At 38.9% G+C, this 26,503-nt stretch overlaps 1 protein-coding gene across 7 annotated transcripts in view; it reads right to left on the minus strand.

Moving 5' to 3' along the window:
• Positions 1-26,503, minus strand: part of Lclat1 (lysocardiolipin acyltransferase 1) — a 135,149-nt gene that overhangs the window by 58,866 nt on the left and 49,780 nt on the right. For all 7 annotated transcript variants that reach the window (XM_031357818.1, XM_031357815.1, XM_031357814.1 and 4 more), the window contains 2 exons: positions 15,794-15,962; positions 10,883-11,081 (listed from right to left, as the gene is read on the minus strand). In XM_031357818.1, coding sequence (XP_031213678.1) covers positions 10,883-11,081; positions 15,794-15,958 — 364 coding nt within the window. In that variant the 5' untranslated portion in view covers positions 15,959-15,962. The remainder of the gene's footprint in view (positions 1-10,882; positions 11,082-15,793; positions 15,963-26,503) is intronic.

The raw sequence follows: 26,503 nt of genomic DNA on the forward strand, positions 1-26,503 counted from the left end.
GCATATGTGGGCATACTATCTTTCTCAGAGGCAGACCCACCTTATTGCTGAAAAGGTAGCCTTGATGAACCCATCTGTATTTCGGATGCCTGTCAATCTTTCCCTGGCTACAACCTTTGGAGCTTCTATAGAAAATGCCTAACTTAGGGTAGCCTATATATAGTCTCTGAAAAAGCTCACAAAAAATGAAAGCATAGGCCCAACAGTTACTCTTAGGCCAACCAAATATCTATCTCTCTTAAAATTTCCCCTAGGACCTTGGAAAAGCAAACACTGTGAGTTGTGCAATAAAGACGGCACATGCAGTAAAGGCCAAAACCTCTTGTTGCTGAGCTACAGGTCTGATCCTGATTCTAACTCTAGGCCCAGTCTTGCCAGCCATCTCCGTGATACCTCTCTAACACTTACATAGTAATACCTACAACACTCCCCGTGGCAGCTAGGGACGGAGGGCAATAGTGCCTTGTAAACAAGCAGTGCTGGTCTGGAATACAGATGTATCTATCATGGCTTACCTATCTCCTGCTCCCTTATAACTTAGGCTAAGTCCAACCTAAGGATCTCTTCTCTCCTAGAAATCTTTACTCAAATCATTTTTATTAAAGGCAAGTTTTTCCAGACATTTTTTATGTTTTCTGTTATTTCTGTTATACCTCTCTTTTTTTTCTGTCTTTAATTAAAATTAAGTTTTCTTTGCCCCCTTGTTCTCTAAAATCCAGGTTTTCCTAGAACTAAGGCATCCCATTTGTTCATATATATACATATATCAATAGCTATTTCCGTTTATCAGTGTGAGGGAGCATCGGGTGCCACAGGACGACAAGGGTATTATGGCCCATAGTATGAAGCACAGTCCTGCCCCCTGCCAGACAGTGTGCTGACCTTTGCTCAACTGGCTTGGAAACAACACATCCAGTTTTACTTCTTTGTGTGTTTCAGCTTTCTATATTTGGTAAGCCTGTTGAGCTACAGAACACCTTCAACACTGAATTCAATTGTTAATCTCCACAAACCAAAACAGCTCTTAATTCTATGACTGTATAAACCAAAAGACTCCAATTTAAATTTAATTTCAATTTTTAAAAAGTAAAATAATAATGCCCAAAATGTCTGCTTACTACCATTCTTGTTACAGGATTGGTAGGAATCACCCAACTGCTCCAAAGACTGTTCACTTGTCTATCACATTCCGAAACTTGACAGAAATGTTTTTAATATTTAGACTTGACCCCAAGTTTGCTGACCTCTTTGATTGTGTCCTGTTAATCCTTTCTTTCGAAAATTGTTTCTGTCCTCACATTCCTGAAATGTATTTTTGGTTCAACTTGGAAGCTGGTTTGACTAAAAATAGAATTTGAGGTTCCAAATCACTGTTTCCTCAGAATTTCAGAGCATCTCCCCCAGCCTTCCATCCCTCAGTGCGGTCAGCGAGGCTAGCAGCCAGGAAGAAACCCAACCCAACCTCACCCAGGCAACAATCTGCCCGCTGCTCAGCTTTTTCTTTTATGTTTTTTCTCTTTTGTCCCAATAATTGAGTTTATTTCAACAACTATATCTTTGTTTTTAATATTTGTCAATAGTTATTTTCCACACCAGGTATTTTATGAATAAATAGTATAATTATAGAAACAACATTTGGTAAATGCTAACAGCAGGCTTGGTATTATTCTAAACATTTCATTCATTCTTAAGGCAACTATGAATCAGGTAAAAAGTACTATCTCTAATACATGGATAAAGAACTTTGAAATGCAAGTAAGTGGAAACCAGGCTTCGGACACAGGTGGGCTGGTCCCAAAGCTATGTTTTTGTTTGTTTTTTTCTAGTTTTATTTTGTTTTGAGACATTGTCTCACAGTGTAGCCTAAGTCAGCCTCAGACTCACTTTGTAGTCCAGGCTGGCTTTGAACTCACAACAATATGATCCTTATGCCTCAGTCCCGTATTTTATCCTTACTTTGCTGGTTTAAAATTACAGTATCAAATGTTTTAGATCAGCATAAAGGATCTGAAGAGATGGCTCAGTGGCTAAGAGAATTTATTGCTCTCTCAAAGGACCCAATTTGGTTCTCAGCATCCATGTTGGGCAGCTCATGCCCACTCCTAACTCCAGCTCCAAAAGATGTGTGGCACCTGAGTTTCACAGGCACCTGTACTCACAAGTCCATACCCACACATATGGACATACACACATAATTCAAAAAAATATAAAAATTCATAACCCTTTATGAAAAAACTGTCAAGTATATTCTAAACAGCATCTCTCCAATAATATGCTCTTGAATTTCTCTAAGTATTATGAATAACATAAGTGCTCAAAGAATCATTACTCATATTGCATGTCTATTGTTTAAAACACTTGGCTCTCACCTGGCGGTGGTGGCGCACGCCTTTAATCCCAGCACTTGGGAGGCAGAGGCAGGCGGATTTCTGAGTTCGAGGCCAGCCTGATCTACAGAGCGAGTTCCAGGACAGCTAGGGCTACACAGAGAAAACCTGTCTTGAAAAATCAAAAAACCAACCCCCCCCCCCCACAAAAACAACACTTGGCTCTTTAAAGCTGTACAATTTCTTCAAATGTTTGTTTATATTATGCTCACATTTATAAAGTATATTCTAGGATTGGCAAGGCAGCTCAGAAGGTAAATGTTCTTGCAGCCAAGCCTGATGTCCTGAGTTCAATCCCCAGAACACACATGGGAGGAGAGAAGTGACTGCCTCGAGTTGTCCTCTGCCTCTGCATTTGCACAATATAATCTGCAAGAATGTACACGTGAATAAATGTAAGGGAAGGGCTGGATCCCCGACCTCCCTCACCTCTCCTCCTAAGGCTGGCCCCGCCCTAGAGACTCCTATGTTTTCCCTTCTACTTAGACAGTGTCAGTGTTCTCGTGGAAATGTTTGTTTGTTTTCATTTAAAAGAAAGAAAAAGCAAGAACATCTTACAAGAAATTTTCCCTTTCCATTTTACTGTCACCAGTGCATAGTTTATCTATGCTTTTTTTTTCCTTAACCTTACTGAAATTCTCAAAACATGCATTTTCATAACATTTATTTAAATATTCAAATGAGCCAGGCAGTGGTGGTTATACAAGTTAATCCCAGCACTGGAGAGGCTGAGGTAGGAGGACCTCTGTGAATTTAAGGCCAGCCCAGTCTACAAAGTAAGTTCCCAAACAGCCAGAGAAAAATCCTGGGGTAGTTAATAGCAGTGAAACTTCAAATTAGAGACCAATTATATATCTTTTTTTTTCACTTTCCCATGCACTGTCTGCCTTGATTTCTCAGCAAACACCCTTCGTCAGGCAGGCTTCCAGAAAGAACGCATGGTGTTAGCTAGTCCTGCTACAGTCATCTTCTGCTAAATCCTTAGTTACAGTATCAGCATCACCTTCTCAGAGTAGATGTGAGAAACCCCTGGCACTCTCTGTGTCCTAGCATGGTCCATAATTTTATAACTTAGTTTTGTTTTTACTTACATTCCATTTTATTAAGATGTAGAATTTGCTAGAAGAAAATATTTATTTGAATATGTTTTTGTCTTCTTTTTCAAGACAGGGTTTCTTTGTGTTGTTCTGGCTGTCCTGGAACTTCCTCTAGTAGACCATGCTGGCCCCAAATCTTCCTGCTTCTGCCTCCCAAGTGCTGAGATTAAAGTAGTGCACCACCACACACCATCACCATGTATTTTTAACTTAATGCATTCTTTTGTAATAAGAAGTATACATATGTTCCATTATTTTTTCTTCCATCCATTCATTCATTTTAGCTCAGATGGCTGATAACTCAAGAAATCATAAAACATCTGCACTGTTCATCTAATCGTCTCAGAACTGAACCTCGGTGATAGCTTAAACATTATCATTGCTGTCTCTGTGTGTGCTAATGCAATACCGTATCCTCTGTATCTTCTGTAGCACTAGAAACTAGAGCAAGACACCAGAAACCAAAGCAGCTACACTATTATTCCCTTCAATGGCATTTTCAGTCCTAAGCAGAGGGTAAGGATAAAACCAAGGAATGCTACCTGAAGGTGCCTAATTCAATGAGAAGGAATAATATGAACAGATGCACAGTGTATGTGAAACTCTCTCACAAAGACTTGAGAAATAGTACTAAGCAAGTGCTTGAGTATGGTGTATATAGCTTGTAATTACAGATAAATCCAGAAACCAATTAATAAGCAATTACAGTTCCCAGAATGCCAACCTCAGTCAGGATGCTAAGTGTCATATAGATCAAGTCAGGGGAGTACCATCGTCCTGGAATTCACAAAACAAATGGAGTAATACTTTCCACCCCTCTTCTGAGAACATTAATGTCCACAAAGCCTCTGAAAGCACCCTGAGTGAGGTAGACCATTAACTCACAACCTCTCCTCCAATGCAGAAGCCTACACTATTACATTCATAGGCGCCACACTCAAAACAAAAGGCAATGCAAGTAAATGATCTTCCAAAGCAAACCTATTTTACAAAACCATTCCAAACTTGAAAAACCACAAAATTGTGAAGGAAAACAAACCCAGAAGTACACACATAGCACATCCCGCTATACTCTACAGTGTAGTGATTATCCTAGAAATTATCCTATCTCCTGGCAGACACTATACACTCTTGTTTGACAATGAAAAAAAAATAAACATTCACTGATGGCATTTGTTGGCAAGATGAGGCTTCTCATTTTTGGTATAATTTAGGGGTTCTATTCTAACAAAGGCCAATAGGTTTTTTCATCCTTTAGATTTGCTATTGATCAATTTTCTAGATACTTTGTCATCTACATACACCTCTATTGGATTCTCAAGCTAAGTATATCACTAGCTTTGTGGGAGCCAGACTATGACAGCAGTGACAATCTGGGAGGCAGAACCATGACAAATCCCTAAGCACATCCACATGACAACACTAGAACAGCTGAGTCCGTTATATTACAAACAAAGGGCAGCAGAGGTTACTATGCAGCTAAATTCAAGGCTGAAAAATTAGCCTAGATTAATTTAGTGAACTGAAAAAAATATTATGAAAAAAAAGTAGAAAAGATCAGGGGGAGGGGACTCAGTTTCAAAATGAAAGGGTATAAGACTCAACTAGCCACTGTTGTCTTTGAAGATGGAAGAGGGGTCACAACCAAGAAATGTAGTTATCTAGTATATGCTGGGGAAGGCAAACAATCCAGCTCCTGCAGAGAAGGAACTACAGCCAGGCAAGGCGGCATACATCTTTAATCACAGCAGTTGTGAGGCAAATGGATCTCTGTGAGTTTGAAGCCAGCCTGGTCTACCAAGTGAGACTTTGTGAGAGAAAGAGAGTAGCGCGGAGTCTTGGAGCATCAGAACATAAGCAGGTGAAAAAAACAGATGAGTAGAGCAAAAAAAAAAAAAAGCATTAGCCAGTAAGAATTCTCCATCCACAGCTAAAAATTTTCAGCAATGATAGTATTCTACAATAAGCCAGATGATAAATGTGATGAGTATGGACTGCTACTGATGAATATAATATAGTTACTAGTGAATATACAGAATATTGTATAATGAATACAGTAACATGACATCAGACCACATCACTCAAGTGATGGAGATAAATATCACTAAGGACAGAGCACTTGTCATCATGGAACTCTCTGATAAGAGACTCACACTTCACTTCTGTGGTACCTACTCCCCAGACTCGTGACCACCATTTAATGAAGAAACACCATGGAAATTCAGAATGAAGGACATCTTACCAATAAGCACCATGTAAAGCAAGGGCACACTGCTTTGAAGTGGAGCATGAGTGATTAAAAGCAAGGTGGTCCCTCAGAAGGATCCTAAGACATTAATGTCCTTGAAAATGGACATTCACAGAAAGATTGGCAAAAACAAAACTTGATTGTTTAGTCAGTTAAACAGTGCCAACCTACCCTTTCATTTGAATAAACTGCTATGAAGGAAACACCCTGAGAAACTGGATGAATAGGGACATCCTTTATTATCTTTCTAGTTCCAATAAATAAAAAATTATTCATATAAAATTATTCCAGAACATTTATTTGTTGACTGAAAATTCTGCTTAAAGATGTGTAAGTAGTAACCATTTTCCATCTAATATCAAAGCCAAACTTTGATTTTCCTTAGAACTCCCATGAGCTGTATTAGCTGACTTCATGGTTGAAAGCATCAAGGAACAACCCTTGTAAGACATACTTCAGACACCACTTTCACTGCACTCAACACTTTTACTTCCTGGCTGCCTAAAGGTGCCTCTGGATGGCATCCATGGCACAACTGTGCGATACTCATAAATATCTCATATTTGTTTGCTTTTCAAGACAGGGTTTCTCTGTGTAGCCCTGGCTGCCCTGAAACTAACTCTGTAGACCAGGCTGGCCTGGAACACAAGATATCCACCTGCCCCTGCCTCCTGAGTGCTGGGATTAAAGGTGTGCACCATTATCGCTTGGCTGAAATATATGACTTTAGACATAAGGAAAATACTTTCTGTAAAATTTGTTATAGAAATAAAAATGGCAGCCATCAAATTTTTTTAAATGATACAATCTTATACTAAATATAAAGCCTAACTCATCGTAGCACTAAAAATGCAATCACGGTTTATACATACTTAGAAGAGTAAAAACATTCATCAAATTATCTGTTGAAACTAAGGTCAGCAGTCCACTCTCAGGTACACAGAGTCCATCTCTTGTGTCCTTTTACTGTTACTGCAAAGCTGGCTCTAAACTGATCTTGTATTGTGTTTATGTCTCACCAATAAATACAAAGCAGACTAAAAGCCTTAAAGTTTACTCAATCCTTTTCCTGTCCTCTCTTAAAATTTCTACCACAAAAGCACACTTCGTAGAAATTTTCAGAATATAATTACAGGGAAAGGAGTTCGTTGATTTTCAGCAGACCTAAGGATGCAAGTGTGCCTCTTACTTTCCCAAGTGTCCTTACTGAGAGGTCGGCTGGGCTGCACAGTAACAGGAGAGCCCAACTTAAGATAGAAAGTGCAGTAAGTGACTTGACTTGACAACCCTGAAGCCAGGCAAACTGCTTAACTTCCACACAGCTCAGGGTTTATTCTCTGTTCAGAAATCAGCCAGCACATTAAAAACACAATCACAGGTCATTTATTGAGATCTCAAGTGTCCTTAGCTCAATGTAATACCAGAATATGTAATCCTGATTTACTCTTAGCCTAGCATATAACTGAACTAAATTAAGTTAACTAAACCTTTCTTCCCCAAGGTACCTCCCCCAAATCTCTTTCTCAGATACGCACAACTCAAAAAAAAAAAAAAAAAAAAAAAAAAAAAATAATAATAATAATAATAATAATAATAATAATAATAAGAAGAAGAAGAAGAAGAAGAAGAAGAAGAAGTCCAAATTCATCCCTGCTGAGCAATGACGGCAGCAAACTTCAGAATTAACTGTTAAGAGACTTTAATTTTGACCAACAGAATTGCCGGTGTGAAATCATCTGTTGCATGTGTCCTCTAGACAATAAAACTGCTCAACATACTTCATTTGACAATTTTTATAAAACTCAACTCATGACAAGCATTTCACAGTTTGGAGAAATGGTGGGAAACACATTCTCCACAATGTTTATGACTGTTAGTAACAAAAGAGCCAGCTACAAATCTAGACCTAAACAAACTAGGTTTACATCTCACACATAAAAATACGTCTGGCCCCATGGCTGGCTCTGAGCCCAGGATATCACATCCTAGTTACCATGCCCTTCTCTGTGCAGACCTTGTCACTCATTTTGGCCCTTGTGGTTTTTCTTTCCGTCCGCTTGAAACTTAGAGCCAAGTCTTTTAAACAGTATACAAACAGATGGCTTAGGTTGCATTTAAGTTACAAATCCAAAGTTATAGCAGGGCATGGTGGACACTCTGTGATCCCAAGCTCCAAAGAACAGACCATGAGGTATGAGGATGTGTGCATCCCTGTGCTGGTCTGGAGCAGTGTCTTTGAGAGAGCAGGGAATGCAAAGGAAATGTTTCTTGATTTGCCACGGACTCAGACTTCCAGTGGTGACTAAGTTCAGAATTGTCACCACGTCCTCCCAGGGACCAGGTCTACAGTGGACACTGTTAAGTCCCTCCGAGCTCTTCTGCTATTTTGCAGTTTTTCTTCAGTTATCTTTTAAGAATCACCTTTGAAATAATAAAGTCATGCTGTTTTGTTTTCCCTAAGGACCCCACATATAAGTTAAGTGTGCTTTGTCCTAAGTGCTTGGTACCAGGAGAGCCTTTATTTTGTGGGTTTTTTTGTAGAAGTGTTTCATATACATAATGCAACCCAAGCCTAAATTCACTTGACTTTCATGTAAATTTTATACTCACATCATTTAAATCATTTATACTGAAATGATTTAAAACAACAGTTGCATTAATTTTGTATATTTTGATACCACTAACCCTGTGAAGTCAGGAATAGAATGTTTTGCTTGCAGCATCATGTTAGTATTTAAAAATGTTGAAGGTTGTTGGAGAGATAGCTTGGTGTTTAAGAATACTGGCTGTTCTTTCTGGGGATCTGGGTTCAATTCCCAGCACCCACATTGTACTAGCTGGTTTTGTGTGTCAACTTGACACAAGCTAGACTTATCATAGAGAAAGGAGCCTCCCTTGAGGGAATGCCTCCATGAGATCCAGCTTTAAAGCATTTTCTCAATTAGTGATCAAGGTGGAGGGCCCATTGTGAGTGGTACCATACCTGGGCTGGTAGCCCTGGATTCGATAAGAAAGTAAACTGAACAAGCCAGTGGAAGCAAGCCAGTAAGGAACATTCCTCCATGGCCTCTGCATCAGCTCCTGCTTCCTGACCTGCTTGACTTCCAGTCCTGACTTCCTTTGGTGATGAACAGCAATGTGGATGTATAAGCTGAATAAACCGTTTTCTCCTCAACTTGCTTCTGGTCATGATGTTTTGTGCAAGAATAGAAACCCTAACTAATATACACATGGCAGTTACTGTCTTTAACTCCAGTTACAGGGGGGAATCCAACACCCTCACACATACATGCAAGCAATAATGCCAATGTACATAAAGTTAATAATAATAATAATAATAATAATAATAATAATAACAACAACTTAATTTAAAACATTGAGATGCTGGAGCATTGGAAACTCGGGATCTTCTGGTGGGTGTTCAGCCCGATGTAGACGCCAGCCCAGCTCTACTCGATCGTGCCCCTAGCATCACTATGCCCTCATTTTGGCTCTCTCCATTTTCCTTCTTATTACTCTACTTCCTGGTATAATTTTCTTTTTCCTCTATGTTCTTCTTTAATTTAATCAATTCATATCACATTTTATCTTACTTTCTTACCAACTACCATCTTCTCTATTTCTTAGTTTTATTCAAACACTTGCATCATAAGATTTAATCCATTTTATAGTGTTAAGTGTTTTATCTGCTTCTGTTCTATACATATCTATGATAAATAGCAACACTAATTATAATAACACAATTTTTTTTAAAATAGCTAAAAACAATCTCCCAACTAAGAAGATAAGGCATCCCTACGTACACGATGCCATACATCAGAGCCCTAAAGATTTCACAGAAAAACAAAGCTGACAAACAACTCTTGGCACAATGGCAAGATGTGCTATCAACATGTAAAAAACAATAGCTTTTCATATGTACCAATGACAAACATACTAAGAAATAATCCTATTCACAATAAACGAGAGAGAGAGAGAGAGAGAGAGAGAGACAGAGAGAGAGAAAGAGAGAGAGAGAGAGAGAGAAAGAGAGAGAGAGAGAGATCTTGGACTAAAGCTAACTAAGGAAGTAAAAAGTCTCTAATTAAAAAGTATAAAACACAGACACAAAACCAAGGAACTAGCAGATTGAAAAATCTCCCCACCCTCATGGGTCGGAAGAATTGTAGAAACAGCTGTTCTTCCAAAAGCAATCTATAGATTAAATAAAATCTCTATCAAATTTCCAGCACCATTTTTCACAGAAATAGGGGAATGGGTCTTAAAATTCACATGGAAGCACAAAATACCCCATACTCAAAGCAATCTTGGGCAGAAACAATGATACAGGAGCAATCAGCTGATTTTAAGTTATACTACTGAGCCACAGTAGTAAAAGCAGTATGGCACGGGCAAAAAAACAGACACATACATCAGTGGAATAGAAAAAAGGACCCGGGCTAGAGAGATGGCTCAGAGGTTAGGAGCATGAACTGCTCTTCCAGAGGTCCTGAGTTCAATTCCCAGCAACCAGCAACCACATGGTGGCTCACAACCATCTGTAATGGGATCTGATGCCCTCTTCTGGTGTGTCTAAAGACAGCAACAGCGTATTCACATTAAATAAATAAATAAATCTTTGCCGGGCTGTGGTGGCGCATGCCTTTGATCCCAGCACTTGGGAGGCAGAGACAGGCAGATTTCTGAGTTCGAGGTCAGTCTCGTCTACAGAGTGAGTTCCAGGACAGGATTCTAGGAGGGAGGTGAGATCAAGCCTGCGACTATAGAAGTACCTCATGGGCTTGTCTTCAAGCAGGCAAGCTGGGGAGAGAGCAACTAATTCTCCTGACCAACTGAGAATGAGTTTGTGTCATTTTAATTTGTAAATGAAGTTTTTAAAAAAAGTTACAATCCTTCATATCCTTCAAATGGTTGTCCTAAGAAATGATCTACTTCCTTGATACCAGTTTTTCTCTTCTAGAGTAAGATATTTTTAAAACAGAGAAAAATCACATAACAAAGCCACTAAAGATAAAAAGAAACTGGAAATGTTTTTAGCTTCATGAGAAAAGTTGAGAATAACATACCATTCAACTTACCTGATTTTGTTCTTAGAGCAGGCACATTATATACAAAATGAGTAAAGCATTTAACAAACATGATTAACGTACCAAATCCAGGAACACTTTTGAGACTGGATTTGAGGCAAATCTTCTCCAGTCTGAGGTAGCTGTACCTCATTAGACAATTCCACAGGAACATCCAGTCCACTCGTGTCCGGTGGTTCATGATAATAACACTCCTCTCTCCAGGTACAAATGCATCACCTGTTATGACTACTTTGACACCAAACATGGTCTCCAACAATGCCTACAAAAAAATAAAAAATATAGAGTAACTTTGTAAGGGCTTCAGGTTAAGAAGCCACATATGAAATTAGTGACAACCATGTGTATGAATTTATTAGATATTCACTATATTAAAAGGAAATGAAGAAAGAATTTAAGAATTATGGACTTTTATCCTTCTTGCTAACAACTATGCTTTATTGCTTTTATAATACCAAAATGGATGATACTTAAAAAACTAACTAAACAAAAAAATTGTCTTTGAAAAAGCAAAACTGAGTCTAAAGTAAATAATGAGTTGCTTTTAAAAGTTTCCCATGGGTAAATATTATCATGTCATGATATATGTCCTATGATTTCTAACATATAAACAGTTTCCCATACTCTTGCTTCTGTAATAAATGGGGGTGCTCTGATCTGGGGTGAAATTAGGAAGTGCTTTCAATACTTCCAATCTCTTCCACTAATTTTAATTTCTGGAAGTTTCTTGATAGAAAAAATATGAACTACCTTTCAAATCTTCAATTATATATTAAGTTTTAAAAAAGTACAAAGATTCTACTTTGGGCAGTTTTAAGGGTATAATGGTATGATTATTATCCAGAGAATAAAAGATAAAACTGAATGTAGGATTAAAAAAGCTAAATTTCTTTGTTTGTTGTTAGTTTTTGTTTATTCAGACGGGATTTCTCTGTGTAGCCCTGGCTGTCCTGGAACTCACTCTGAAGACCAGGATGGCCTCAAATTCACAGAGATCTTCCTGTCTCTGCTTCCTGAGTGCTGGGATTAAAGGTATGTACCACTATACTGGCTGGTTTTATGTCAACTTGACACAAGCTGGAGTTATCACAGAGAAAGAAGCTTCAGGTGAGGAAACATCTCCATGAGATCCAGCTGTAAGGCATTTCCTCAATTAGTGATGAATTGGGGAGGGCCTCTTGTAGGTGATGCCATCCCTGGGCTGGTAGTCGTGGGTTCTATAACAGAGCAAGCTGAGCCAGTAAGTAACATCCCTCCATGGCCTCTGCATCAGCTCTTGATTCCTGACCTGCTTGAGTTCCAGTCCTGATTTCCTTTGGTGATGAATAGCAGTGTAGAAGTGTAAGCTGAATAAACCATTTCCTCCCCAACTTGCTTCTTGGTCTTGATATTTTGTGCAGGAATAGAAACCCTAAGACAATCACCAAATCCAGTTCTAATTTTTTTTCTTCTAAGACGATCTTTTGTTACTCAAAGAATATATGAAGACTAAAGAAACTGTCTACTAAAACCTTCCAGCCTACCACCTACAGCGAATGTTTGACAATAATGAATGCTGAAATGCTTGTCAGGTTTGTTACATTAACATTTCTACTGCCCCTGATTATAATTTAGATTAAATCTTCAAAAGAAAAGTGTGTGTTACAGAAGAGAGCTCTTACAGAGTGAGCCAGTGTGCTCTCCTTTCATTTCTCCTTCTTTATATTGCCCAGAATGTAGGCTCAAACTCCTACCACAGCCTCCCAAGAAACCAAGACTACAGCACATCCCTATGCTCAACTTCAGGTTAAATTCCAAACCATTTGCATGTAAGTCCTACTTTATTTTATAGCTAGTGAAGAAAGGCTTGATCAACAGGGATTAAAAGAAAATCCAGCCCCTCAAATATCATGAAATAATTCAACATTGGCAGTGAATGAGCTATGAGCATGTGTGGTAGAATTAAACACAAACATGGCATTGAAAGAGGAGCAAAAACAGATTATAGACTTGAATATCCACAAGTAAGGCTTTCTACAAGAACTTTAGAGGAAAATAAACTCAGTACAAAAAGAAACAGCTACAAAGTTGTATCCACGGCTACTTCTTCCCAAGGGAGGTCACTTGGGTTGGATGGCTAGGCAGAAGTCCCTAACTAGGTAGCTAGCTCCCTGGTGATAACTAGGCCTGGCAGTGCTGTTGCTAGCACTGCTTCACAGCTGCAGTTCTTCCAATGTCCATGACGTCCAGCTGAGGCTTGCTGGCCTCTGGTCTGGGAAACCCTAACTCAAGGAATAAGTGAACAGCAATAGAAGAACTTATTACAGGACATGCTCTTCTGTGCTCGCACCTACCACACACGGAAATACACACACGGAGATTATTCATTAAAGCACTTCTCAATGTTTTAAAAATTAAAAGCCTTGGGGCTGGTGAGATGGCTCAGTGGGTAAGAACACCGATAGCTCTTCTGAAGGTCATGAGTTCAAATCCCAGCAACCACATGGTGGCTCACAACCACCCGTAATGAGATCTGATGCCCTCTTCTGGTGCATCTGAGGACAGCTACAGTGTATTTATAATAAATACATAATAAATAAATCTAAAAAAAAAATTAAAAGCCTTTAACCCCAGTGCTTGTGAGGCATAGGTAAGTGGAGCTCTGTTTTTCTGATATAACAGAATAATAGTCAACTCCTATCCCATTTTTAAAAATAAGTTTTTCATTCAAATGAAAAGCAGAAAAGACTGGGTGAATAAGCTCACAGGTGAGGAGGGTGTTTTAGATAATGGACTGTCACCCCCACCAGGTGGAACTCCTCATCTGTCCTGTTCATAATTATATTCAAGAATCTGGCTTTGTTCTGCCTGTATCCTGAGAACATTGGTGAAGTGAATTTAAAGCTAATCACTTCTTTGTTTGGCAGAGGAAATTCTCAGACCAGAGCATTTTATTCTGTGGCATGGCTACTTTTTACTATATTTACCCAGGTTTAGGATGGAGGAGGAGGAAGAGGAGGAGGAAGAAGAGGAGGAGGAAGAAGAGGAGGAGGAGGAGGAGGAGGAGGAGGAGGAGGAGGAGGAGGAGGAGGAAAAAGCCAGGATAGATCCAGACAGAGCTAGATGCAGGATTGCCAAGGCAACAGAAACAAACCCTGGGAGTGAAGGAAGATTTAAAAGAAAATGCAGTCTATTGAGGAGGCAAGAGCTCAAAAAAGTTAAAGCTTACAACCACAAAACCACCTGGATGTGCATTGTGACAATAGAAAACGTACCCAAAAAGAAAGACTTTACCCATTAAGGGCTCCAACTTGTGAAAAGGAAATTTTACTTGAAAAGAGCCTCATCATGAAATGTAGCTGAGTGCTCTCCTTGCCTTGAGAGCAACTGTCTGGGAAAGTGTTCTCCAGTATAAGCTCATGGAAGCTGATAGCAGTGCTCCAAGGGGACCCAGTCACATCTCCAGCTAGTAGAAGAAAGTGACAGCACTGTCCACATATGACTGGCTTTGCTGGCATGACAGATGCAAGAATGAAGAGGCCCTAAAGTCTACTTCAGAGAGCAGCTGAGACCAGGCAATGTGTGGTAAAACAGACACCCTGCAAGCCTAGTGTCTATGGAGACCCAGGATGTTGAAGATGGCAGAACCTTTTGTCAGAGTTTAAAAACCTTCACTGCAGGGTTCATTTTTAAATAAGTGATTTAAAAGTCAATTGCCAGGAATGCCTCTCATCCCCTCTCCAAGGCAGGGTCTCTCTGTGTCGTCCTGGAACTCACTCCATAGACCAGGTTAGCAACAGGCTCACAGATCCACCCACTTGCCTCTTCGAGTACTAAGACTAAAGGTATGAGCCACCACCACCGCACACACAGCTCTTATTAGGAAACTTTTAAGAACTGTCTATCCTGTTCATGTAGAAAACCTACCCCAAGCACCATTTTAGGAACTACTGAGACAACCTGAACCTTAAGGGCCCACAGCAGCTCTTACCCTGTGGGCAGGTGCTCTGCCTGCTGCCTCACGGATGTCAGATATTGATGAAACAGGATGGAAAGGGTCCTTTACCAATTAGGGAAGACTGTTTGCCTTCTTGTTTTCTTCTTCAGATGCTAAACACATGGCCTCCCTACCAAAACAATCTGACAAGCCCAGCTGCCCAAGCAGAAAGAAAAATTCGCTGTTGCTAAGGAGAAAGGACTGGAACAATCCCCAAGTGACTAACTACCCAAGGGAAAGACAAGCACATACTGCCCACTGATGGGCAGCAGCCTCTTCTCAGTGCCAGAGGAGGAAAGAGCTAGGACTAGAGACCAACCATCTCCAGCTCACAACCAGCAGATGCTCTCAGAGCATCTTGATGACCTAGAGTGCCACCTGCTCTATGACTACTGACCACCGAGTGCAGTCTGATCTTACCCATCTTGTTCACCTCATCTGCACAAAGAAATCACATGTCTTTTGTATGTCCCTAATTTTTGTGGAAAAGAACTGAAACAACCACATCTCTGAGAAGTTTAGAAAGATGTTTACTGTTAGAAGCTTCGTGGGATGGGTTACATTTTTACTTAAATTTTTTTCATACAATCTGTTAACATTCTTTCCCTGACCCAATGGAATCTTAATAGGTATCACTGCTTTGTAAACCACAAAATGGATATGCAGAATAAATTTTAATAATATAAAAATTCATCAATCTTTAAAATGTATATATTTTTAGATATAAAGTATACCTTTCATTATATGAAATATAGAAGAAAATGCATGAAGGACATAGAAAGAAGCTCTTATTTTCTGTGAGGATCTTAATGAGGGTTTGCTTTAAGGACATGAATATTTGTATTTCTATTTCCCTTCTTTTTTACATCTGGAATGCTTACTATAGAACACAGGATATTTATGTTCCTCCTGAGCACTAGCTCTCCGATGCTAACAGAGTTCAAGAGATAGGCCTCCCCGGTACAAGCAGACAGACCCTTCTCTGGTGTATAACTTACCACAGGAAGCGTGAGCCACGTAGCCACAAGGCGGCTGCTAATCCAACGATACCATGACAAGTTTATAAGCATCAAAGGTAAAATGGGACAGAGCATAAAAATACTTCCAAAAAAGCTTCCGGCAAACAGGAAGAATATAAAGTAAATCCCCTTCCATGAAACCATGGTTCTGAAAGACAAAACAAAAACAAAGAATATATTTTATTACTATGTATTTGCTGCTCCAATTTCATCACAATTATGTATGCAATCTTTAAATGCAAGGTTACTGAGTAACTGATGAGGACCAGCAGAGTCCCTGGCAATAAGTCTAACAAGTTGCCAGTACATTGGAAATTGATACTCTTAAAAAAAAAGTACATAAATGCTTATTCTCCAGGAAAGTCTGCTGTCTGGTATAAGAAGCAGTATTGAAGGGTTTTCCTTTTTTTCTTTTCTAGGTTACTATTCCAGGCATTGTTTTCTACCTAAAAGCAGAAATAATGGTGAGGATTGGCAGGACCGCTTCGTATGGGTAAGCACACATAGGAAAAAGCAACAACGGTTTCACAGAATACAGTAAAATTCAAAGAACAGAATCTGGAAGTGTTCGTTTTTTACAAGAGACCCTAAAATCCCATTTCTGGGCACCTGGCTTTAGACTGGCTCTTTACGAGCTAGCTAGATAAGTCAGCCGGCCCTTCACTGGCTTTATCCAGACATCTACCAAAGTATTACTTTAGGGGTGCCGAAACCAAAATCTAGTTGGATATTTTTTTTTTTAGTTGGATATTTTAAAATAAATGCTTGGAAACATAGTTGAAAATGAAAACTCCAGGCTGGAGAGATGGCTCAGCGGTTAAGAGCACTAACTGTTCTTCCAAAGGTCCTGAGTTCAAATCCCAGCAACCACATGGTGGCTCATAACCATCTGTAATGAGATCTGAGGCCCTCTTCTGGGGTGTCTGAAGACAGCTACTGTGTACTTACATATAACAATAAAAAAAAGAAATCAAGAAAGAAAATGAAAACTCCAATATCTGATTTTATAATCTAAATTGAAGTTTAACTTAGCGCCAAGTGTATTTTTTAAATTTCTATCAATATCTGATGGTAAACACAACATCCTACAACGTATAAAAAGCAAGAATAGGGAGAGGGGCGAGGGAATGAAGGACCGAGGTGTGACTGAAGCAGTGGCCACGCCCCAGCTCGCACTGGGCAGGCGAGAGCCCAGTACTCCCACACACACTATGCCCCTTTCTGAGCCGCTTTGGCATTAACAATGTCAACAGCAGCTTCTCCCCAGCCTTCAACTTAAAGCTTCTTAACAGAAAAAAAAAAAAGGAACATAGGCTTTAAATTCAATAATTCAGAGCTGCTTCTTTCTGTTTGTTTTGGTTTTTGTTTGTTTCATGTTGCTTTGTTTGAGGATTTTTGGGTTTTTTTAACCTTACTGGTCTTTTGCTTGTACATTATTGTTTTCAATTTTGAGGTGTGTGTGTGTGTTTGTGTGTGTGTGTGCACATTTCTCATGTTCCTTCTTAGTTTCATTTCTTCTTTTGTTTTATCCTTGTCTATTTATTTATTTTATGTATGTGAGTACACTGTAGCTGTACAGATAGTTGCGAGCCTTCATGTGGTTGTTGGGAATTTAATTTTTAGGACCTCTACTTTCTTCAACCCCTGCTCGCTCCGGCCCAAAGATTTATTTATTATTATACATAAGTACACTGTACTTGACTTCAGACGCACCAGAAGAGGGCGTCAGATCTCATTATGTGTATGTAGTCGCTGGGATTTAAACTCAAGACCTTCGGAAGTACAGTCAGTTCTCTTACCCACTGAGCAATCTTGCCAGCCCCTCAGAGCTGCTTCTTCAGGGTTTCTCTGTGTAGCCCTCACTGTCCTAGAACTCACTCCTGTAGACCAGGCTGCCCTTGAACTCAGGTGCTGGGATAAAGGCGTGCGCCACCATTGCCCCGCTCAGAGCTGCTTCTTATGCATGCACCAACTACCACCACCATCTACACCCTGTATCTACTTTTCCTACCTGTGTTTTTTTACAGCCAGCCATCAGCCAACTCTAGGCACTTGTTCCTGATCTCCCTAGCAGAGCTACTCTTTACATTGAAATCCACTAGGGCAATATCCTCACCTTTAAAAACTCCTGCATGCTTCCTCATACCAATGTCTGGTGTGGTGTGATTATAAGAAAACAATATTGTTAAATGCCCTAGCTACCATCAAATGAAACCTTCCCATTGTATAGTAATGGGTCTAAGCCTTATGGAGGCTACAACAACTTTCCTAATGAAACTCAAAGCATCCAGTCCTGCCTCATGTACACTCCACCGCATAATGCCACTCTCCACCTACTATGCAGCTGAGAATCAGAGACCAGTATTAATCATTAACCATGTATTTAAAGAAAGACAAACTTATATAAAGGGACCTATCACATGACTACAATGGAGTTCTATAGATCAAACCTAAGTCTCAAGTTACTTCAGCATTTATTCATTTTTATGAAACAATAAGCATGTAAAGAAATCCCTACTGTGTGCTAGCCACGGGCTAGTCAGCAGGCATGGAACTCAGGGCCCCATGCCTGCAAAGCCCAAGTTCCACCCTTCCTGTTCTACTAATCTCCTTGTTTCTCTTATATGTGTTCTCTGCCTACATTTCACAGCCTTTTTCTGTACCTTCAAGTCCTAAAATGGGGGTCAATTAGGTTAATAGCTACATACTTATTTAGAATAGGCAAATATTGAAGAAAAAAAGAATGTCAATGGCTGGAACAGATGTACAGCAATCTAAACTAACATACAACTCTGGTGGAAACACAAACTGGTATAGAACTCTGGAGAACAGCTTGGCAGTTATACAAATCCCTACACTGGCACTCAGCATATGTACTAGGAAATCTACCAACTGTCGAGTACACATATAGTTATCTTTACACAAAAGTTCTACATAATCTACAAAATTATAGCACAATTTCTCATACTTGCACAAAACTAGAACTAACCTGTCAGTTGAGGGTGCATAGATTCTGAATGATTAATCACCAATGAAGACATATGCCTGGCACAGGCATCCTGACTTATTCTCAGATGCACTGTACTGAATGAAAGATACCAGCTAAAAAGGTCATTTCTCTTAGGGAGCACTTCTCCGTGGCATTTGCTGGCGAGCAGGATGCCCTGAGTACTGAAGGACAGCACACGGAAAGCCTGGCAGACGAGCAAACTACTGTTCCTTGACTGCACAGTGCACGCTGGAGAGAAAGTCACATGGACTATTGTCCTTCCTTCCCTTCTTTACACCTCAGCATTGAACCCAGACTCCATGTGCACCAAGTATATACTCTGTCACAGAGCAGCATGCCTAGCCCTAGACATTTTAACCTCTGATCCAGTCGTAGTTGTATCTGCCTATAATCTAGCACTTGGGAAGCAAGAACCCTGACTTTAAAGCTAGAGGTTAAGTTTGTTGCCAGTCTAAGCTATGTAATGATACTCTGCTTCGCAAATGAAAACTTCTTAAATGACTAGCTGAAATAAAAACTATGTTCTTAGGAAATTCTGGTCTTCAAATTATTTCAATAATAATAATCCAAAATATTTTTCTAAGCTTTTATAATACACCAAGATACAGTTTCATGTATTTGATCTGAATAGACTTTTACAGTCACAGCAATCTCACGGTGTAGGTGTTTTTATTACCCCTATTTATACATCAGGATTCTGTAGCACAAAAATGTTAAGTAATTTGATCAAGGTTAAACAGCTAGTAAATAGCAAAACTGAGAACTGGCCCTAGGGATTTTGGTGTTGATGTCTATACTCAGTTACATTATACATCTTTTTCAAGACTATATTACTTTTTAATTAGGCACATACTTTAAAAGAATTACACTAAAAAATATAATTATAAATCAGGTTTTATAACTTTATTTTAAAAGTATTCTGAATTTTAGAAGTTCACAGGAACTTGATGAGGAAGGCTTGCTAATCACTCTTAAGTACCTAATGTAACACTGCCCACTAGGGCCTGGAAGGGTGGAAGGAATGAGATTCCCAACTTGAACATAGCCCAACAGACTATGATATCCTGCCTACTCCAAGTGCGTGGTTGCCATCCAACCACTCTCTCTTTGAAGAATTAATTCAAGCTTCACTTACCTAATGGTGCCCTACCTAATAACCTGAGCCTGATTCTGATGCCGACCCATGGCAGTGATTGATATATGCTTAAAGTAAGGTATGGCTTGGTGTGACTGCTATGCCAATCAAACGGCAAAAGAGAGTACATGAACCAATACATGGCCTACGTAGGCTTTCCATTCAGTTGTTTATTTTATTCTTGGAGTATGCCAATGTGAGAACTTCCTGATAAGGACAAGTGGAATCCATTGAGGATATCTACGTGTCCTTAGAAAAGAACCAATTATATTTCACTTCATAGACTTTCTTGTTGTATGTTGATAATAGGCACTGTTCTCACAGTCTGGCTGGAAAGGTAAGTTCACAAATATGACCAATTCACTGTATATCAGGTTATAATAGTGCTAGATCCTGAAGCATCCAATCATTGTGGAATACATGTGCTTTACTGTGCATCTGTGCAATATTTATAGAAACTGTACATATAATAATTTAAGTCAGATGCTTTATAAACAGCCCAATCAGATACATGGTGTTCATGAGAAGAAAATATAAATGGTCAGTGTCTGCTTTTCCTGTTATATTCTGAAATTGCCAGTGCCCTTCCCTTCACATCTGAAGGGGTATAAAGTAGAACAAGACCTTTGAGGATGCAGTTATGATGCCCATTTTGTTTTTCCTCACATTTTAAACATCTGTTTGTGGCTAGAACTCGTCTGTAGGAGCGTTTTCCTCTCCCCACACTCCCTCTCTGCTTCCATAATCCTCCATCCCTACTTCTTTATCTTATCTTGGTCTGTTTTCTTCATGACCTCATATTTTGTAAGTATGGTTTTACTAGATCCTATGCATGTTTTGACAGTCACTGATGCTTCTTTCTGTCACCCAGTAGCTTGAAGTTCGGCTCCTTCTGCCTCTTCTCCCTCTGGAGTATGTGGATACTGGCAAGCACCACCATCCCTGGTGCATCTATGTGGAAGGTGTTGAGGTGGAGACCTAGCTATGTGCATTCTGGCAGCACTCTCTGCAGCTAAGTTATATCCCTAGCCCTTCTTTGCCCATTTTGACTAGCCAACTCTGGGTCTCATGAAGGAAGAAACTGAGCATGGGTTTAAACATCAAGGGAATGGGGGAACAGTCACAGTTAGACCATAACAAAGACAGAGTCAGGCAAGCTGCTGCTGCTGCTGCTGCCGATGCTGCTGCTGCCGCCCTTTATGGTTCACTCCACCCTGGGTGACTCCTAGGTCCAAAATAAGCTTTGCTGAAGTCTTGGATTTCTGTTGGATTCTGTTCCCTCCAAATTATTTCAAACAATATGAATTATTAACATCAACATTTTTAATGAAATGTTACCAATATTGTTCTATGTAAATGGTTTAAAAAAAAAGAATGAAAAAACCTATATTTCAACAATTTTCTGTTGTTACAGAGGATCTCTCAAAGACCTAAAAGTTAAAACCACATACACCCACAGATTGGAACATGACCAACGTGAAACTATCTCAGAAAGGATGATTAAGGTAGCCACAATGCTTTCTAGCTGGTATTTTCCAGTTACTTATTACAGCCCTCAAAATGTTAAGCACAGAGTTACAGTATGTCCCAGGAGCTCTACTCCTCAGTGTACACCAAGTGGAATAAAAGCACACATCCAGACAAAAACCAATTACAATTCCTAATTACAATTGTTAATAACAATCAGAAAGGGAAACGAAAGTTCATCCCTTACTGAATTGGTAAACAATTTATCACAATATTTCACATCCATCAGTGATGTACAGAACCACAAAAGGAATAAAGAACTACTACATGCTACTGTGGAGAATGGCTCCAAAAACACCATGTTAAAGTAAAAGATGTCAGTCAAAGACTCATGGGTACTAAAGTTTCGTTGTTATGAGATGTCCAGAATAGACAAATCTTCAGAAACAAAGAGTAAGTCAGTGGTCTCCTAAGGCAGGGGAGACCTCAGGAAACAAAGAGTGACTATGAGTTCAAAGTTTATTTAGGGAACTTAAGAAGGATTCTACATTTAAACAGTGGTGGTGACTGACCTATAAACTTTAGAAAACTTTGTTGTAACTGTGTGGTATGTAATTACATCTGAAAACAAAAAAGTCAAATGATGGATTACCAAGAAAGGAGTAATTCTAATCAGTTCCACTGTAAACATCATGACTCCTGACGGAAGAGAAATCTTGAGACAGAATAAAGAAATGCCACCTCAGAAACAAAGAATACAGATATCTGTAAGCGTGTTTCATACATGGACTAAAGGGAGCTAAAGAGCAGATGGAGACTACCAGAGAAGATGAAAAGCATCAGGAAAAGGGAGGGTAAGAGCATGGGATGGATGTTGTCAGAGTAAATCATATGCATATGCAAAAACACTTCATCACTTTGTATACTTAGTATTCACTAACCAAAAAGTTACAATATGCAAAATAAAGCCAGAGACCAAAAGGAGACCAAAAAATAGAAAATGTAACATCACTGACAGGAAAAAAGACCAGTTACTCAAACACTACTGTAACAGTTGTCTCAGGGGAGGGAGGAGGATGTAGAAGTTTTTTTCAGAGGGGAAACCAGGAGAGGGGATATCATTTGAAATTTAAATAAAGAAAATATCTAATTAAAGAAGTCAGGAACCATAGATGCAAGCATCAACAACAGAATACAAGAGATAGAAGAGAGAATCTCAGGTGCAGAAGATATCATAGAAAACATTGACACAACAGAAAAAGAAAATGCAAAAAGCAAAAAGCTCCTAACCCAAAACATTCAGGAAATCCAGGACACAATGAGAAGACCAAACCTAAGGATAATAGGTATAGAAGAGAGTGAAGACCTCCAACTTAAAGGGCTAGTAAATATCTTCAACTAAACTCCCCTAACCTAAAGAAAGAGATGCCCACGAACATACAAGAAGCCTATAGAACTCCAAATAGACTGGACCAGAAAAGAAATTCCTCCCGCCACATAATAGTCAAAACACCAAATGCACAAAACAAAGAAAGAATATTAAAAGCAGTGAAGGAAAAAAGTCAAGTAACATATAAAGGCAGACCTATCAGAATTACACCAGACTTCTCACCAGAGACTATAAAAGCCAGAAGATCCTGGATTGATGTCATGCAGACCCTAAGAGAACACAAATGCCAGCCAAGACTACTATATGCAGAAAAACTCTCAATTACCATAGATGGAGAAACCAAAGTATTCCATGACAAAACCAAATTCACACAATATATTTCCATAAATCCAGCCCTTCAAAGGGTAATAAATGAAAAACTCCAACACAAGGAGGGGAACTACATCCCTGAAAAAGCAAAAAAGTAATCTTCCAATAAAACTAAAAGAAGATAGACACATGAACGGAATTCCAACTCTAACAACAAAAATAACAAGAAGCAACAATTACTTTTCCTTAATACCTATTAATATCAATGGACTCAATTCCCCAATAAAAAGACAGACTATCAGATTGGGTATATAAACAGGACCCAACATTTTGCTGCACACAGGAAACCCACCACAATGACAAAGACAGATACTACCTCAGAATAAAAGGCTGGAAAACAATTTTCCAAGCCAATGGTCCCAAGAAAAAAGCTGGAGTAGTCATTCTAATATTGAATAAAATCAACTTTCACACTAAAGTGATCAAAAAAGATAAGAAGGGACACTTCATATTCATCTAAGGTAACATCTACCAAGATGAATTCTCAATTCTGAACCTCTATGCTCCAAATGCAAGGGCATCTACATTCATAAAAGAAACTTTACTAAAGCACAAGGCACACATTGCGCCACACACAATAATAGTGGGTGAATTCAACACCCCACTCTCTACAATGGACAGATTATGGAAACACAAACTAAACAAAGACACAATAAGACTAACAGAGGTTATGTAACAGATGGATTTAACAGGTATCTACAGAACTTATTATCCTAAAACAAAAGGATATACCTTCTTCTCAGCACCTCATGGTACCTTCTCCCAAACTGACCATATAATCGGTCACAAATCAGGCCTCAACAGATACAAGAAGATTGAAATAATTCCTTGCATCCTTTCAGATCCCCATGGACTAAGGCTGCTCCTCAATAACAACATAAACAATAGAAAGCCGACATATATGTGGAAGCTTAACAACACTCTACTCAATGGTAACTTGGTCAAGGAAGAAATAAAGAAAAAAATTAAAGACTTTATAGAGTTTAATGAAAACGAAGCCACAACATACCCAAACTTATGGGACACAATGAAAGCAGTCCTAAGAGGAAAACTAATAGCTTTAAGTGCCTCTAAAAAGAAACCTCCAAAAAAAAAAAAAGTGCCTCCAAAAAGAGAGAGCATACACCAGCAATTTGACAGCACATCTGAAAGCTCTAGAACAACAAGCAAATTCACCCAAGAGAAGTCGAAGGCAGGAAATAATCAAACTCAGGGCTGAAATCAACCAAGTAGAAACAAAAAGAACTATACAAAAATAAATAAATAAATAAATAAATAAATAAATAAATAAATCAACCAAACCAGGAGCTGGTTCTTTGAGAAAATCAACAAAATAGATAAACCCTTAGCCAGACCAAGTAGAGGGCACAGAGACAGTATCCTAATTAACAAGATCAGAAATGAAAAGGGAGACATAACAACAGACACTGAGGAAATCCAGAAAATCATGAGAACCTACTACAAAAGCCTATACTCAACAAAACTGGAAAACCTGGATGAAATGGAAAATTTTCTAGACAGATACCAGGTACCAAAGTTAAATCAAGATCAGATCAACAATCTAAATAGTCCCATATCTGCTAATGAAATAGAAACAGTCATTAATAGTCTCCCAACCAAAAAAAAAAAGCCCAGGACCAGATGGGTTTAGTACAGAGTTTTATCAGACCTTCAAAGAAGACCTAATACCAATACTCCTCAAACTATTCCACAAAATAGAAACAGAAAGTACTCTTCTCAATTCATTCTATGAAGCCACAATTACTCTTATACCTAAACCACACAAAGAGCTAACAAAGAAAGAAAACTTCAGACCAATTTCCCTTATGACTATTGATGCAAAAATAATCAATAAAATTCTTGCAAACAGAATCCAAGAACACATCAAAACGATCATCCACCATGATCAAGTAGGCTTCATCCCAGGGATGCAGGGATGGTTCAATATATGGAAATCGATCAATGCAATTCACTATATAAACACACTAAATGGAGGGAAACATCAAACTAAATGGAGAGAAATTTAAAGCAATCCCAATAAAATCAGGGACTAGACAAGGTTGCCCACTCTCTCCCTACCAATTCAATATTGTACTTGAAGTCCTAGCCAGAGTAATTAGACAACAGAAGGAGATCAAAGGGATACAAATCGGAAAGAAATAAGTCAAATTATCATTTGCTGATGATATAATAGTATACTTAAGTGACCCCAAAAATTCTACCAGAGAACTCCTAAACTTGATAAACAACTTCAGCAAAGTCACTGGATATAAAATTAACTCAAGCAAATCAGTGGCCTTCCTCTACACAAAAGATAAACAGGCGGAGAAAGAAATTAGGGAAACAACACCCTTCACAATAGTTTCAAATAATATAAAATACTTTGGTGTGACTCTAACTAAGCAAGTAAAAGATCTGTTTGACAAGAACTTCAAGTCTCTGAAGAAGGAAATTGAAAAGTATCTTAGAACATGGAAAGATCTCCCATGCTTGTGGATTGGCAGGATTAATATAGTAAAAATGGCCATCTTGCCAAAAGCAATCTAGGGATTCAATGCAATCCCCATCAAAATTCTAACTCAATTTTTCACAGACTTAGAAAGAGCAATTTGCAAATTCATCTGGAATAACAAAAAACCCAGGATAGCCAAAACTATTCTCAACAATAAAGGGACCTCTGGTAGAATCACCATCCCGGACCTTAAGCTGTACTACAGAGCAATTGTGATAAAAACTACATGGTACTGGTACAGTGACAGGCAGGTAGATCAATTGAATAGAATTGAAGACCCAGAAATTAACCCACACACACACCTATGGTAACTTGATCTTTGACAAAGGAGCTAAAACCATCCAGTGGAAAAAAGACAGCATTTTCAACAAAGGGTGCTGGCTCAACTGGCAGTTAGAATGTAGAAGAATGCAAACCGATCCATTCCTATCTCCTTGTACAAAGCTCAAGTCCAAGTGGATCAAGGACCTCCACATAAAACCAGATACACTGAAACTAATAGAAAAGAAAGTGGGCAAGAGTCTCAAGCACAAAGGCACAGGTGAAAATTACCTGAACAGAACACCAATAGCTTAGGCTCTAAGATCAAGAATTGACAAATGGGACCTCATAAAGTTGCAAAGCTTCTGTAAGGCAAAAGACACTGTCAATAGGACAAAACGCCAACCAACAAATTGGGAAAAGATCTTTACCAATCCTGTATCTGATAGAGGGCTAATATCCAATATATTCAAAGAGATCAAGAAGTTAGACTCCAGAGAACCAAATAACCCTATTAAAAAATGGGGTACAGAGCTAAACAAAGA

The sequence above is a fragment of the Mastomys coucha genome, unplaced genomic scaffold, assembly GCF_008632895.1.
Source record: "Mastomys coucha isolate ucsf_1 unplaced genomic scaffold, UCSF_Mcou_1 pScaffold6, whole genome shotgun sequence".
Taxonomy (NCBI): Eukaryota; Metazoa; Chordata; class Mammalia; order Rodentia; family Muridae; genus Mastomys; species Mastomys coucha.